We start from the raw sequence: 17192 nt of genomic DNA, 5'->3' as shown, positions 1-17192 counted from the left end.
TACAAGGGGAAAAGAGTGACCTCCCTAGCAGGTGGCGTTGGATACCCCCAAATGTGAAAATTAAATCAGGCCCCTACTCCACACCACATATAGATCAGCACAAAAATGTATTAAAGTCCTAAGTATGAGACTAAACTACAAAGTTGCAAATAAAAACAAAGGGAGCAAACTCCATGATGCTGGTCTGGACAATGACTTTTTGGATTTGACCCCAAAAACACGAGTAAGAACAAAAATCAGTAACATCAAACTAAAAAGCCAATGAGTACTAATGAAACTTGGAGAAGAAACAAACAGAGATGGAAGGTATCTATAAACATGCATCTAACGAGGGAGTCAATGCCCAAAATACAGAAGGAAATCAAATGAAAACTCAGCTAAGAAATGGGCAAGACTCCTGAGCAGACAGACTCAAAAGAAGATGCCCAATGACCAACAGCACTGTGGAGAAGTACTCAACACCACCAGCCTTAGAGAGAGGCAAGTCAAAAGCAGCAGCAAGATATAATTTTACACTTGTCAGAACTGCTTTTCTGAAAAGACAAAACGTAAGTGTCGGTGAAGATGTGAGAAGGGAACCTTTTATGCTGTTTGGTGCGGATGGAAACTGGTCAAACAATTTGGAAAATATATGGCATTTCCTCTAACAACTATAAATAGGTCTAAGGATGTGGCCCACTGGCAGAGCACATGCTTAGCATATGTGATGTCCTGGGTTTGTTACTAAAGCACTAAAAATAGTATTATCATATGATCCAACAACCCCGCTTCTGGGTGTTTACCCCAAAGATCTGGAATGTTTGTCAAACAGACGTCCACGCTCCCATAGCCACTGCAGTGCCGTTTGCAGCAGCCAAATTATGGAAGGAACCTGGGTGTCCTTCAGCAGCTAGGCTGATAAGGGAAATATGGGATGGGCACACAACAAAATGACACTTTGCCTCGACGAGAAAGGAAATTCTGCCCTTTGTGACCACATGGAGGCAATTGGAGAGCCTTATCCTAAGCCAGGCACGGAAAAGACAAATCCCATCTGATCTGACTTGTGCAGGGAACCCCAAAACATAGACTCACAGAAACAGAGAAGAAAAGTGGGGGTTGCAGAGGCTGGATGGAGGGGCATGGGGAGATAATAGCCAGAGGCCAGAACATCTCAGTTCAAGGGAAGACTGCACTTTCAATCTATCTCCCATATAGTTAATGATACCGTACACTTATATTTTCCTAAGCCAGTACATGTTAAATGTCATCATCACTGAAAGTAAAGCTCTCAAGTGAAGTGTATGCTTTCATGAGCTTAATCTCATGATTGTACATTGTATTAATAAATTACAGACCCACCTCATACCCTATTCATGCAAACACTTAAAGTTTCCAGTTTACAATAAAACAAAATTTATTATTAAAAATATATGTATCCCAAAATCAAAAAGCATGAGAAAGGTGAAATCCATACTGGTTTTCAAAGGTCTAGTACAAAAACATTTAGTATAAAATGCCTAGTCTTCCACAGGTTGCGCTTAGGAACAATAACAGTTTAGACATGTTGAGTTAGCTACACTACATTTTTAAACTCCCCTCATCTGTTTTTAATGTTAATGAGAGGAGATTTTCCTGACGTGGCTTGGACTCTACAGCTGTAGACAGTGTGAAGAGCATCCTCAGAAGATGTGGTCATCCCACTCACACCTGATCTGAGCTCCCTAAGCAAAGTGGCAAACACGTGGAGCGTTTGCTTTCTCCCCTTGAATTGAGTGCGCCCTGGCCTCTCCCTCACGAAAGATGCCTCCTTAAGGCTTCACCAGCTACCTGGCTTGTGTAACAGAGGCTCTGTAGAGCCCCTGCCCAGGTGTGATGGCCCTAGGAGAAGAAAGCCCTGCCGCAGTTAAAACGAGACATCACTGGGTCTCTGCAACCTTTGCAACTGGACTCTTAGAGACGTCACAGCTGGAGACCCAAAAGAAGCCAAAGTGGACTTTGAGTTCTGGATTTCAACAAGCCAAGCAGATTGGACCTGAATGCCAAGTATCTTGACGGTAAGGGTTTCTTTAATGTCATATGTTTAATCACTAAAATGCCCGTGCCTTACACCTCTTGGCATCACTACCTTAAACCAAGTTCACTGCAGAATTGTTGGACGGTTGTCACTTATGATCAACAGAGATAAATCTTATGAACTGCTTTTCTTCGTTGCCCAGAGGATATTGGCTCTCAGTGCAAGGTTTATATCAAAGTGACCCAGCTTTCTCCTCTGAAATCACAGATAGCATGCACTTTGACATCATTTATGAGTGTGTTATGTTTCTAAAAAGTAGCTGGAATAGACTTTTTTTTTTAAAGATCTGGAACAAGAGATTATTTTTTTGGTGGAAAAAGACCAAGCTATTACATAAGACCAAATTTGGGTTTATTTTTTTTGTGTGTGTGTGCTTCTAAAAATCAATAGGAGTGATATTAATAAAAACCTGTGTGGAGATTATCACTAACTTAGCATGGTTTGTGAGGTGGGCACCATTGTTGTGCCAGTTTTCAGGTAAGAGCCTGTGTTCAACATGGCAGAGTGACTGGCTAAAACTATGCACCTTTTTTTGAAAAAAAAAAAAAAACTAAAAGTACATTTGACTTGATAAACAGTTTCATGTATATACACAATGAGACAAAATACAAAACTATTTCAGAAGACAATTTGTTTGATGTGCTTGCATCCGGCACATTACCAGACAAATCAAAGAATTCAGAAGCCAAGATGTGTGTTGACCTTTTTTTCTACTGAGGGTGCAGCTCCCCAACATCTGGCTACTGATCATCAGCCACAGCAGTAAGCACACAGCCAGAGCTAAGGCAGAGGAACCAAATTTACTGGCATTAACTAAGGCCACCATGTAGGCAAAAAAGGTGACCTGTGCATATTTGTGGTGGCTGAAATCTGGGAATGTAATTAGAAGATGTGGGACCGTGTCAGTTGCAAGAGAGGCAGTCAAATGTGGAATGGGGGAGCAGCAGTGATGTGTGGGCCAGTGCTCACGTGACTGTCCATCATGTTTTGTTTGAAAATGTGCAGTATGTCAAAATGTCCCGCAACCAAAGAATGGATAAAGAAAATGGACTTCTAAACAGCGGAGTATTATTCAACTATTACCAAAAAAAAAAAAAAAAAAAAAAAAAAAATGCCTGGAACGAGGAAGAAAAAAATCATCCTGAGTGAGGTAACTCAGACCCAGGAAAACAAACATGGTGTGGACTCACTTTTAGGTGGATATTAGCTGTAAAGTAAAGATAATCATGCTACAACCCTCAGGCTCAGAAAGGCTAAGAAACAAGGACACACGGATCTCTCTGGGACCGTACATCTTTTAAGGATACCGCAGGATGTCCAGGTACCCCCAAAGTACCTTCGAGGGTTACCTCCATTCTTGGAAACAACCATTTACAAAGCATATTTCTGCCGAAGACAAGGACACTGCTTCCAGTCTTGAGGATAAATGAAGCTCTCTTTACAAGCGATGGCTTTGCAAGGCAAAGACGGCTCAGGGTTTGGGGTGCAGCCAAGCTGGGATAAGGAGCCTTCCTATCACTGAGATGAAGCGATTGTCTGGAGCCTTGTTTATCTCATCAATAAGAAAGAGGAAAATGGCAACAATAAAAAAAAATATGTGTTGTAAATTGCAAAAAAATCCATTATCACCATTAAAAGCAAATGTATTCATTTTTCGCAAGAAGATCAAATAAATTATCCCCTCAAAACCTCAAGTAAATTAAAATTAGGGGCTTGCACGATGGCTCTGTGGAGAACCGTAAATGCTGCTCCTGCAGAGGCCCTAAGCTGAGTTCCTAGTGCCAACACTGAGTGCCTCACATCCGCCTTTATCTCCAACTCCAAGGCATCCTGCGCCTACAGAGACAACATGACTAAAAATAAAACTTTAAATTTTTAATTTTTTTAAAAAAATTTCAAATTACCCTGCATGCTGCTCTCATTCATATTTTCAAACTTTTTTGCAGCCAGGACCCATTCAGCAGTTGTGGTGGAAGAGTGGAAGAATGAAATGGCTAAGGAGCTGCAGTTCCTAAGCTGGAGTCCAGCACTAGACAAAGTCCATTCATCCCCATCACTATTTATCTCAAGATTTAAACAGTAACCCTAATTGTGTTCTTTGAACACTGAAGTTCCTGCCCCACCTCCCACCCCCCCATCCCATAGTTAATTAGCTGGGCAGGTCTTATAACAAATTCCCACTCTGAAGCACTGGGTGGTAGAAATACTGTTGATAATTAAACACCACAATAGCAGGAGCCTGTCTCAGGAGCCGTGAAGTGGTCTTGCCCCTGCCGCACGGCTTGCCACACACCCACAGACCCTCTATTGTGCTGCCTATGGCTGCTGAGAGGGACAGTCGCTGGACTGCAGAAGGGACCAACTGCTAGAAAAAAAGAAAAAGCTAATACTTGCAGAGGTCAGGACACAAGAAAACAGCCTGCAGGCAGAAGTGAAAGTGGAATCCAGACCCAAGGCAGGGAGCAGAGGGATGGCCAGGAAAAAAATCAACCAGAAAACAGGCATGACCCCTGCCCCCATTTCCGATCAAACAACCAAAACAAGGGTGCCAATTATAAGCTGAATATAAACTGCAATATGTAAATCATAAGTTGATTTATATTCCCTTTGATTTGGAGAGAAGTTCTCTGAGTTCTTGAAGGTGTTTAAGAAGACTGACTAAATCATCCTGCTTGCCTGGATTCCCGCTTCTTCGTCTTTAAAATAGAGAGAGTAAAAAGGTTCCCACCCTCAAGTCAAACAACAAACAAAAGAAGGTCTCCAGAACAATTTTAAAGGTACCAAAACCTACCCCATCACACATTCACTCATGATCAAATTACCCAGCTTGATACAATCATCATATTCGCTTGCTTTTGCCTAAATAAATCTACCCAGTTAAGTCGATTATCTCATTGGACAGATGCTACTATTGGCAGTTAAATGGGTCATTAATAATAGGCAGAAACGTGGCTGTTTTATAAGTCAGCTGGTTTGGTGGCAAAAAAAAAACAGTCTTTCAAAGGGGTGTTTTATTAAGCTATTAAAAAATCCATAGGAAAAAAATATAAAGATTTGCCTGGTGAGATGGTTGGAGAACACAGGTTCAGCCTTTGAGATTGGTCCACACAATTGCCTGTAACAACAGAGGCCAGTGAGTACAGTCTCAGGGACACCTGGGGCTGAATCTGGAAAGGAAAAAGATTTCAAAATACTTTCTCTTTTTCAAAAATGTAAATCTTCAGGTTTTTAGGATTTTTTTCCCCCATTCGCCTCCAGAATCAACACATCTGTCATTTCTAAACAATATGTTCTCACTCAGTTCTGCAAGGAGAATCCAGTGTTCTAAAAGAACAGCGACACTGAAGGATAGTGGTTCCTGAGATGCCCTCCAGTCCCTGTCCCATCCACCAGCACCACTGTACCCTGCAGTGGCAGAACCATGCCATTTTGCACAGCACTGGGTTGTAGCCCCTTTGGACCGGGCACCTGACTGTAGAAGCTGAAGGTGCCCTCCTGGTAGACTCAGAGAGGGAGAATCTGCCTTATGGTGAGGAAAAGGACTGAAGCCCTGGAGGAGCAGAGCGGGCAGAAGTAAACTGTGTTGTCAAGGAAAGCAGGAAAAAGTGTCAGGGGCAGGGAAGGGGAGCCACGCAGAGACCTCGAGAGAGAAGCTGTCCATCTGAAATGCCACCTGGAACACCAACCCATAATAACTGTTGTGGATATAAAAATTAATAGGGGGGATTTCGCAGTATTAGAAAAATTTATTTTTATAAATCATGTGCCTATCACCCAAGTGTTGACGCATGCGTGCAATTCAAACACCAGGTTTACAATAAAAGGCCCAGTGAGTAACTTAACAAGGGCAATTCCTCCATTTTCTCTCTAATTTAGAGCGGGAGGAGGAGGGGGCAGCGGGGAGAGGGTGCAGTTACTGGGTCAATCAACCTGAAAACTGTGACACAAGCTCTGACGCCTAACCTATGTCTAAAAATACACAAATGTATACGAATTTGTTTTAAACTGTCAATGCCTATATTTAGGGCCTTCCCAGCAAGCCTATAATGAGACTGTGTTTGAGGGCTTCAGTCGGAGCAGACTCTACCATTAATCTGAAGTTAGTTAAATTAACAGCATTTAGTACTGCCTTGTCAGTCTTAACAGCTCCAGGAAATTGCACCTTGAGGCTACTAATATTGCCAATTTTTCCACTGGAGCGTGTGCGCATGGAGATGTGTGTGTGTGTGCATGCATTTTTTTCCTCCCGGACCTCCCTATTCATGGACCGTCATGGCCTCACTACATCCCCAGCACTTAGATTATCATTTATTCTGGCCTCCGTTAGCCTCCCTGGGGGATTCTGCACAGCGTAGCTGCTCAGTCAAAGAGTTTTTTTTTTTAACTTTCTATTTATTTGTTTATTTTTCTGTCATGGCTCATGACTGAGGCTTTAAAACAAGAAGTGTGACAGCATTTCGAGTACATGATTGACTGCTGCGACAACATTCATTAGCCGTGCCAAACCTGCAGCAGAACACAGTCCTGGGTGTTCCGAGCAGCAGCTCTAAGAAGAAAGAAGAAAAGAAAAAGAAGAAAAAAAAAGAGAGAGACTCAACTAATTTTTCATTGACCTCATCTGTAAATAAATTTAGACTGATGGTGCTCAGGGGCAATAATAAATTAGTATTCATTTCCTGTAATTAACGCAGACATGCTTATGAACACAGAGTATCTGAATAGACAACCACCTAATTTCCATTTCAAAATACGCCTAACACATTTTCACTTGAGTTATCTTCATCATATTTCCCATTAATTATAAAGAATGAAATGGGTGGGTTTTGCTTCCCACTCATCAGAAAAAAATATTGTTTTGGTCACAGGGAGCGTCAAACACATTCTCACAGGGGGTGGCGAGCATATTCCAATAACACATCTGCAGACCTTGCCGCTGGCTTATGTCTCTGTTCCTGTGGTCCTCAGCCACCTTTCCAGAGGGAGGCTGTCTCCTGTCTTGCCACCAGTTGGGAGGGGCTCCTCAGAAGTGACAGGTGACCACCTAAGCAGACCCTCCCATGCAGAAGACCACAGGATGCAGTCTCACAGGCCAGCCCACGAGTGGGCAACTTCTACCGCTGCTGTACATCTGACCACACAGAAAAGACTGAGTTAACAATATGATGGAAGCCAAGTGGAGCTTGGGATGTGCGGCGGGCTTCTCAACAGGCGAGGAAGAAACACCACCACACAAGGATTCTTCTCAGATCACGCTTTACTGGAGTGCACTTGGTTGAGAGAGAGCATGAAGCGAAGGGGGAAGAGAGGGGCAGAAAGCGAGGGAGAGCAGGGGGAGGGAGAGAGAGAGAGAGAGAGAGAGGGAGGGGGGGGAGAGAGAGAGAGAGAGAGAGAGAGAGAGAGAGAGAGAGAGAGAGAGAGAGAGAGAGATGCGAGACCCGGGGGCACAATGGCGGCTGCTTATATAGGGAATTGGCACATGGGTCGCCCTGTGATTGGCTGTCATCATCAGCTGACACCAGACTGCATCGAGATAGGCCCAGGGACTCTTATCCACCAGGCATTCGGGAAGTGGGGAACACGCAGCTCTCAAAGGCATAGCCAAATATGGGGTTGTTTATAACCAACAAGACAGGATGTGTCGCCAACTTATAATGGTGATCCTGTCCGGCTCACTACAGGGATGCACTGGTATAATCCAAAGGCAAAGCTCTAGTAAGTCTAGCTCTCTGGGGCATGGATATTTCTGGAGAAGGTACATTCCTGGAGCCAGACCACAGTCGAAGATCAGTGTAGGGTCCAGCCATCGAAACTCCCTAGCTCAACTGTGGCACCAGCTTGAGATACTTCATTAGCAATGTAGAAATTGGTAAATACTAAAAGAATCCTAAGACATGCATGCAAAGTTTTCTCTAGGCTGATAAGAATGTGACAAGGGCAGAAAATTTAAGCTAGATCCTACCAAATATTTTCTCTTTAAAAATCAACTTTGGTAGAATGTAGTTTGTTCCGTCTTGACCTGATGGGGCCTCTGCTCCCGTGTGTGTGTGTGTGTGTGTGTGTGTGTGTGTGTGTGTGTGTGTCCCTCCAAATGTCATCAACACAATCATAACTGGTTCTGCCGAAGGAGTTCCCTGGGAAGCATATGACAAAATGGCGGAAGAGCTTTGGGAATGTCTTCATTTGCTGAATTGACCACTAAACAGTGAATGTCAGTTTTAGGCCTTATCGTAAGATAGTTGATAAGAAACACAGAGCCCACGCTCTCCAGAGTTTTTCAAAGGCAGAGATACACAGACAGCCTAAAGCAACCACGATTCCTAAGGACTGTCATCTTGTCTCTTTCTTCCCAGTCGTCAGCAGAGAAAGCCGAGCCATGCACCTCAACACACTAGTCCAGGAGGCCCAGGACAGAGTGAGTGAGCTGTCTGCCCAGGTGGAGAATGAAGGCTTTACTCTGGACAACACCGAGAAGGAGAAGCAGCTGAAGGCTTGGGAGTGGAGGTCCCGGCTCTACCGACGCATGAAGACCGGCTTCGAGCACGCCAGTGAGTATGCACGCAGAGGATGGAGGCACGTGTCAAGGCTGAGCTTTGGTTAGAGACAGCCAGGCCTTTTACCCATTTCTCAACTCTCCAGTCATAGATGGCTGCTGTCAGCCTCTTTGGGGCAAGAACTCTGGGAGGCTGTAAAAGGGGCTTTTGTCTTGCTTAATTTTCTGGCTCCCAGTTGGTTCCCTGGCCACAGCCGTGAGCCCTGGGTGCTTCTGGCCTCCCTCCACCACATCTCGGCTCATCTAGCACTTCCCACCAGCTACGCCCCAGTACCTAATGGCCCGATGGTCTGATGTGGCTATATTTTGGGATGTGGAACTGGAAAAATATTTATTTGCCCATTTGTCCAGCTTCTGCTTCACCTTCAAGCTTAAAGTGTTTTCAACTCTCTACTGTATTTTTTTTTTTTTTAGAGAGAGCTATAAACTGAACTTAATACAACCGAGAAAGATAGTCAGCTGGCCCATGAATTATGCTTTTGTCTGCCTTTCCATTCTTTCTCCAGTTCTTTTGGCTGGGTTAAGACAGTCCAGGTTAGTGCTTACCGGCAGTGCAAAATTTGCTGCTGAGTGAAGCCCCTGATGTGAGAACATATCCAGCCCAGATGTTTGTGAACCACTAAACTCTCATTCTATAAGAATTTTTTTTTTTATTCTGGAAGATTTCATTAGGACGGAAATGTCCAACTCAAACACTTGCGAAGCCCTTCTCTCATTCTAAAGGATTTTATTTAAACAACTAAAAGAATCGGAGTTGAAATTCCAAATACAAAGAAAAAAAAGTCAGTTCTATCATTTAAAAGCCCCCGCCTCAGAGAATGTCCAAGCAAATGAGCCGACTCTGGAAGATGATTAAATGCCAAATACAGGGGTTGTGATGACGGCTCCATGGGTGAGAGCATTCGTTGTGCAAGCATAAAGACCTGAGTTTGAACCCCTGGCACTCATGAAATACTCCAGGCATGACCACACCACAACTCCAGCACTGTGTTGAGAGTGGAGGGCAGGAGGATCGCTGGGCTTGCTGGCTGCCAGTCTAGCTCCATATTCAATGACAGACCCTGTCTCAAGGGAATAAAGTGGAGGGTGCTCTAGCAAGATACACTACGCCCTCCTCTGGGTCATGCAGATGCACACACACTTGCTCATGCATGCATGCATGCATGCACGCACTGAGCCTTTTAAGGAAAATGTTCACAAGGAAAGGCAAGTGGGCTGTGCAAACCAGCATCTGCAAAGTATCTGCTCCCACCGTCCCACGAAGAGACAGGAGTGTGTTTGGAAAGGATCTGAGAAGCTAAGACTCTGATGATTTTCCTTTTCTGTCAGGAGCCCCGGAGGTGCCAGCCAATGTCTGTCTCCTGGTCACCAGCAGCACATCCCTCACCGTCAGCTTCCAGGAGCCCCTCAGTGTCAATGCAGCTGTAGTGACCAGGTACAAAGGTACTGCACTCCCTGCCTTCTCTCCCTGCGCCTTCCTGGAAAGGGATCTGGGGCGTGGGGATGGATGGTGCGCTTTGTGTGTCTGGTTCCGCACTAGTGAGGTTGTTTTTATCCCCTTTGCTTTTGAAGTCAACATAGAGCCCTGCACATCATTGTAAAGGTTCAGGGAGGTGACTGAGAATGAGTCACAGGTATATTGGACAGGACCGGGTGGCCATTCCCTCACTGAACGTCTCGTTCATGTCTGCAGCACACCTGTTCTACAGAGCATAGGGCGGTCATAATGGTCATAAGAAAAACAGCTGATCTGAGGAGCAAAAAGGCTGAACTGTGGGGGGGTCAATGGCGGGGAGCAGGAAGCATTGGAACTGACCTCTATGTCCCCACTGACATTCACGGGGACAAGAAAAGGTGATGATGGGAGCGTGGTCAGGAAAGCCCCCAAGATGGAGGTAGCCTTCAGACCCGGCTTTGAAGGACAGATAGAGGCTGAAGGGAGATATTGGGGACAACCTAATTTCCACATGGAAAGAACAATGAATACGGCTGTCAATGCAAAGGGGTACTGGAACAAGTAGAGGAGGAAAACCACAGTGGGAGCAGCAAACAATAGCTTGGTTCCTCTGGAGCAGGAGAACGTGGAGAGGAATTGAAATAGAAGCAGAAGTCAGGGAGTGAAAACTCCATGTGATAAACTGTGGGGAACTATCGGATACAATAGGGACAAGCTCACAAGTCGATTCTGAAGTGCTGATCGTGTGTACGATGGGCTGGGGGAGACAGAGAGGGAGTCTGAATTTAAAAAAGAAAAATATAAGAGCTGTTCAAAGGCAAGGGCATGACAGCCTGAGCCAGCTCCAGCAGCAGCACCGGTGAAGGACAGGAGGGGACCGGGGAGGAAGATGTGGCAGGATATCATGACGCCAGTCAGCCCCACGCACAGCACCCGCTATGAGTTAAGTACCGTCGGAGCCTCTGTCTCGGCTTGGTTATCACAGCTGTGTCACGAAGCATATTTATCCTCACACACACACACCAGGAATGACAGATTATAGAGTTTTCTTAGGGGCTCACAAAAGAGGCCGAGTCATTGCATTCTGCCCACTCTAGACTGTGGGAAAGGAAAGGTAATCAATCAATTTTCTGATTCACGTGGGCATGGGGACCGGCCCCGATAAAGCTCTCTATACCTTCTCCAGGGTGCTGGTTCACAGGAAACGGTGTGTTCAAGTCTCTACCATTCCTTCTACCTGTGAAACTGCTAACCTCGGTTACACGCCTCCCTTTCTTCTTCTCAAGAGCATTCTGTACATCTCTGTAGACGTGGTAGCTTTCTGGGTGCTTGGAACTGTCCGGGGTCTGTTCACTCCGTTTGTAATATCTGAGGTGAGAGATTACAACGGATGGACTTGGTGAACTGGGTTTTCTGTGTCAAAGAGAAGGCAACCTTAGACCACCAGATGAAGCCCCTCGGGATGGCTTCCTGACGCTACTCCTTTGAAATAGTCCATGCTTCCCTTTGCCTTCCCTTTCGTCACCTCACCTGCCCAGACTGACCTTCAGAGCCAGGGTCGGCAGACAGGGTTAGACACAGGCAACGCCTACTTCTTACCGCTACCTCTCTTGAGTTTGGGATTTTGATGGAATGTTTCATCACTGCTGCCCAACTTGACATGTCCTTCTCGGGTACGATTAGTGAGCTATCAGGAGCTAATTTACCCAGCTCTTTCCTACTTAACCAAAACCCCACCAAATTCTGCCAGTGTTCACATCTTTAACTCTTCTCTTGGGAAGCCTTTGGGTGAGGTGGAAAAGAAAGTTTGCAAGTGAGCGCTCAGAGTAACTGGAGGGGATTAATTAAGTATTATAAACAGAATTGTCTGCTGCATCGGGAAGCTGGCTTCCTTACGCTAATTTCTGGGGACACAAATGGAGCCCTTAACCCGACCGCTCTAAAGGGTTATTTAAAGCAGCTGGCAGTCCACTGTGTCCACAGAGACAGATGGGCATGTTTTAATGCAGGGGTTGAAGTAATTATTTAATTGTGGAAATAATAGGAAAATTACCCTGAGACAAAGATAATTATTTTGTTTGCTTTTAAAAAAAGAAGAAGAAGGCGGCGGCGGCGAGACAATTGAGAAATCCACAGAATGAAACGGCAATTATCTAATGGCTTATGGGGGAAAGCTTAACCCTGCAGTATTTGGGGTTTGGCAAAAAGGCCTCATTCACCCTACACTCTAGAAACCTCAGGCATATCTTGACAGCTAAACGTCCCCCCACCACCCGCCTTCATGCTCAAGCCAACGTATATTGGGGGTAGGGAGGCAGGCTCTGGCTCTTTCTGTTGCCCATCTGTTTACATTCATCAGCATGGTTTTGAGGAATCTTATGTCTATGCAGAAGTCTTCTGTAGAGCATCTCTTTGGGGGTCTTTTTTTAAGATTGCAGAGTCATGCACCAGGCCAATTGCCATCTCAATGTGGGAGATTAAAGGTGTCCATTACAGCTTAGAAGGCAGGAAAACGGTTCTCAGGGAAAGCCTCTGGTTTCCCCTGTCTGCATTCTCCCCAGCTACAGTTAACTGGGGCTGATTCTGAGTGTTTCTTTCTCCGATGCAGTCTTTACATCTTTCTGTCTCATTTTAACAATCTCCGTGGTTTTACAAAGAGCAGCTAGAGTGGTCCCAGGTGCGCTGATGCGTTGGCCCATTGCCAGAACACTGTTCCACATCTTCCTCCTCATATCCTTGGATAACCTGCCTGAACTCCTTGTCTGGAGATTGCATGTTGTTTTTCTGCAGGCCCAAACAGAATGCATTTTCAAAATGATTTTGCTGCTCCTTGCCTGGCTGGGATGAGGGAACAGAGCCATATAGATGAGAGACTATTATCATGTAACAGGTGCAGTACAACCTCTGTCCTCTCTCTCTCTCTCTCTCTCTCTCTCTCTCTCTCTCTCTCTCTCTCTCTCCTCTCTCTCATTCTTTCTCGACTAGAAGCAGTGAGTGACACCTTGTGGCTTGGTAATTACAAGATGCTGCAATAGGCTCTCCAATGTGTAAGCACTACTGTACTTCTATAGCTACGCTCTTCCCTGCCCCTCTTCTCATCCTATGTCCTGACAAACTCAAAACCACAGCCCTAGGCTGATACACTCCTGTAATCCTAGCACTCAGGGGATAAAGGCAGGAGCATCCAGCTTTCAAAACCAGCCTGGGCTGCACAGTGAGTTCAAGGCCAGTCTTCGGTGTACAGTGAGACCTTGTCTCAAAAAAAAAAAAAAACAAGGGGTATGGCTACAGCTCAGTGGAGCATGCTTGCCTGGGATGCACAAGGTTCAGTCTTTAGCACAAGAGGAAAAAAATCCTAATGTCTGATTCTTATCATTGAATTGCTTGGCTGCTATGCATTGAGTCACGTTGCTTTGACAAAGCAAGTGTTTCCTCTCAAAGAACTTGCCAGCACCTTCTAGGAGCCTGTAGCTTATCTGCTGGTGCCTCTACCAACCGCCACCTCCAGGTTCTTCCTCAGGAGGAAAAGAAGTCAGAGAAGGTCTGGGGGGAGTAGTCCACTATATGCTCACGTAAGCCTCAGCTGATAGTGCCAACACAATGAGGGCCTTGCAGTAGCCTCATCTTTCTCCAGGACAGGAGAAAGAACTTGAATTCAAGGACCACAAGTACCCAATGATTGCTATCTCCATTCCTTTTATGTATCCTGTTCCTTTTCCTCTGTATCTTATAGTTTCAAGGGAATTTACCTAACAAGAAATAAGAACATTACATGAAAGAATTTAATTATCTTCCATGTTTAATTGAAGAGCTAATCCGAGCAGAAGTATGGAGCTTCTATCTTGGTTATTAGAGCAAAGCACTGCAGCGTGCTGCGAAGGAAAAGATTCCTGATGCAGTTTGCGCTGTTTGGGTTCAGGGAGCAGGAGATAGTGCCAAAGGTTTACGGCAATAAAGGAGGGCCAGAAAGATCTGCAGTGCAAGGAATCAGCTAGCTCTCTTCCTTTCCTTTTATTTGGGTACTAGAAACCACAGCCCTAGGCTGCTACACTCCCGTAATCCCAACATTTAAGAGACAAAGGCAGGAGCATCCAGATTTCAATACAAGCCTGGGTAAAAAGTGAGTTACGTGTAATGGGGGAATATTGAAAGTCCAGTGAATGAGAGAGCCAGGAGGCTGGAAAGCCACTCTGGGCAAGAGCCTTGTGTCTGAGCTGTGAAGGCCTCTGGGCCCTTAGCTGTCCTGTTTTCCTTCACATTGCAGAGGAGTCAGGATCCAGCCAATTACTTATCAACAGTCTTATAAACTTCCTTGAAGTCTTTCCCCAATAATTTATATTGTAAAGAGTTGCCTTTTATTCTTGTTTGTTCTTTTTCTTTTCTTTTCTTTTTATATTTTGATCAGTTTTGAAAACCAAGACTTCAAACAATACAGCGAGAATTATATAAAAGAGAATACGTTGCCCTTCCAGGAATCATACATCTCTGCCATAAACTTCAACTCGAAGACTTTAATAGAGATCCCCACAGATTCTTTCTTGGTCTGTATAAGGAAGCAGTCATGTACCACATAATGGATGATGTTTCTTCCAATGGCAGACTGCCTGGACCACAAGGTCCTATACGACCGTATCATCCCGAGAGGTAGCTGTTCACACAAGGATGGATTTCCTCAATAACACCTTCTCAGAATGCATCCCCATGGCTAAGTGACAAATGACCATATATGCAAAGGAATATAGCTTCGTGTGATCTAATATACATTGTCACACTATGCTAGTCAAAATACCTAAGGGAATCAACCTCACCAGAGGGAAGACTTATCTGGGCTTACAGTTCCAGAGATGTCAGCCCATGGTCACTGGGCTCTATTGTCTGTTATCACCTAATGGAGACCAGGAAGCAAAAGAAAACAAAATATCCGGTTCCCAACAATCCTTTCAAGGCCACGCCCCCTCCAGTGGCCTCAGTGCTTTCTTATTGGTCCTGATCCCTAGAGATTGTCTCACCTCCTAAAGGGTCCATCCACTCCTAAATTTCCATCACCCTTTCCCCTGCAATGCTGCTTGCATCTCCTAGCGGCTCCACCACTTCCCACTAGCGCCACAGGCTGCTGATCAGTTATTTAGAACATGAACCCTGGGGGGTCTTTAAGATCCAAACCATAACTCGCCGTTTACCTGAGCCTACAACTAGATACTTCATCCGACTTAGTGATAATCTTTCAGTTCCCACTGAAAATACTATATTTCTTCCTAGGCTGATGTAGTTGGGTCTTCTTCATTTGTGTAACAGTTGGGTAGTACTTTTTAGGCCATAGATAGGAGCGTAGCTTTTCTCCTACTGATGGACATAGGTTGTTGAGGTCTCTTTTAAACCTATATTTATTTTTCCCCAGGGGTCAAACTTAGGTTGTGAGGCTCAGTAGCAAAAGTCTTTACCTGCTGATACAGTCCCATGGGTTGTTTTTATAAACTTTTTTTAGTATGCCAGGTTACATTCTTAGTATTCATATATGCCTCTATCTTACCTATCTCAGCTATTTTTTCTAGAATGGCTAACTAGAAGGAGACTCTGTCTATTTATAGACACTACCATTGGTCTGTTTTATCTAATACCACCATGTAACTTTATAGCTTATTTTAATAGGGAAAGTTTCCCCCCTCCGGAAATAAATTTCAAAAAGCCTTTGTTGTTATATACATTTTCTCTTCCAAATGAATTTTAGAATTGGCTTGTCAAATTCAGTTTTTAAAACTCTTCCTGGGCTTACATTGTGTTCCTAATATGGAGAGACGTCTTACCTATGAGCCTGTTCTCTTAATTAGGTTGGGTTAGCGTGTGTTCAGGATAGCATAGTCTTTTTCTTTCCATGGGTCTTCTATGCACCCTGCTGGGTTCCATGCCCAGTATGTTTCGCAATATTTGTTACTATAATGAGTCAACTTTATTTTTCAAGAGTTTCTTAGCCAGGTAGTGGCGCACACCTTTAATCCCAGTACTTGGGAGGCAGAGACAGGCAGATCTTGTGAGTTTGAGGCCAGCCTGGTCTACAGAGTAAGTTCCAGGCCAGGCACCAAAGCTACACAGAGAAACGCTGTCTCAAAAATAAATAAATAAGTAAATAAATTAAAATATTTTTCTCTAAGTGGTTATCAGTAATGCCAATGTTTAAAAGTTTTATCGAGCAGCATTTCTAAGATCTCTATCAGCTTCTCTTTTTCAGTACCTTGCCTGACATCTCATAAGATTTTTCCCTATAAAAATCTTCCAGAATTATAATTTTGTCTCTTCCTCCCTAGTGTTTTCCTTTTTGGTTTTTAATCTCCAATGATTGAGGAGCATCAATTCTAGTTCCCTACATACTAGATAGGGAGCACTGATTATTTTTCTCTTGTCTCTGCTTTTGACAAATCATAGCTAATAGTTTACCATTCAGCATGCTGCCAACTGAGAGGTTTCTGGTAGGCTCTCTTGATCAAATTAACAAAGTTTTAATTCACTTCCAGTTTGCATAAGAAAGAGATGCTAATTATGCTTCAGTTTTCCTATTCATTTCCTAAATCACTGACTTCATCTGGAGTAAAAGCAGCTACACAGAGTTCCACAAATACAATTGTGTTAGTTTAACCTTCTGTCGTTTTAGACACTCTATTTTTCAAAGAGTGTGTGTTTCCAGTGCCAGAGAGATGGCTTAGTGGTTAAGAGCACAAGCTGCTCTTCAAGAGGACACAGGTTCATTCCCAGCATCACGTGACAGCTCACAACCATCTGTAGCTCCAGACCCAAGGTATCTGACACCCTCTTCTTGTCTCTGCACACTGCACTCATGTGGCGCATAGATACACATACAGGCAAAACATCCATGCACATAAAATAAACAATTTTTAAGTAGATGCACTCCTGCCTTTTCTCTTAGAATAATTGAATTTGGCTGTTTTATTTGTTGTTTGTTGGTTGATTGGTTTCTTAGGCCATAACATTGAGGTTTTGTTATTTTCTATTTTATTAGCATATTTTTAAATTATAACTTTTATTATAAAAGATCAGGGATTACATTATTTTGATTATGAAAACTGATCAATGCTCACTCTGGGATACAATATGATCATGCTAATTTTCCTGATGCT

General features: G+C 44.1%; 1 protein-coding gene across 1 annotated transcript in view; it reads left to right on the top strand.

Moving 5' to 3' along the window:
• The window catches only part of Ankfn1 (ankyrin repeat and fibronectin type III domain containing 1), a 155625-nt gene that overhangs the window by 23334 nt on the left and 115099 nt on the right, over positions 1-17192 (top strand). Inside the window, exons 4-5 of the mRNA XM_026780905.1 lie at positions 8407-8601; positions 9936-10049. Coding sequence (XP_026636706.1) covers positions 8407-8601; positions 9936-10049 — 309 coding nt within the window. The remainder of the gene's footprint in view (positions 1-8406; positions 8602-9935; positions 10050-17192) is intronic.

The sequence above is a fragment of the Microtus ochrogaster genome, chromosome 7 (genome assembly GCF_000317375.1).
Source record: "Microtus ochrogaster isolate Prairie Vole_2 chromosome 7, MicOch1.0, whole genome shotgun sequence".
In the NCBI taxonomy this organism is placed as follows: domain Eukaryota; kingdom Metazoa; phylum Chordata; class Mammalia; order Rodentia; family Cricetidae; genus Microtus; species Microtus ochrogaster.
Note: the sequence above shows the minus strand (reverse complement) of the source record. Positions and strands in the feature narration are given on the sequence as shown.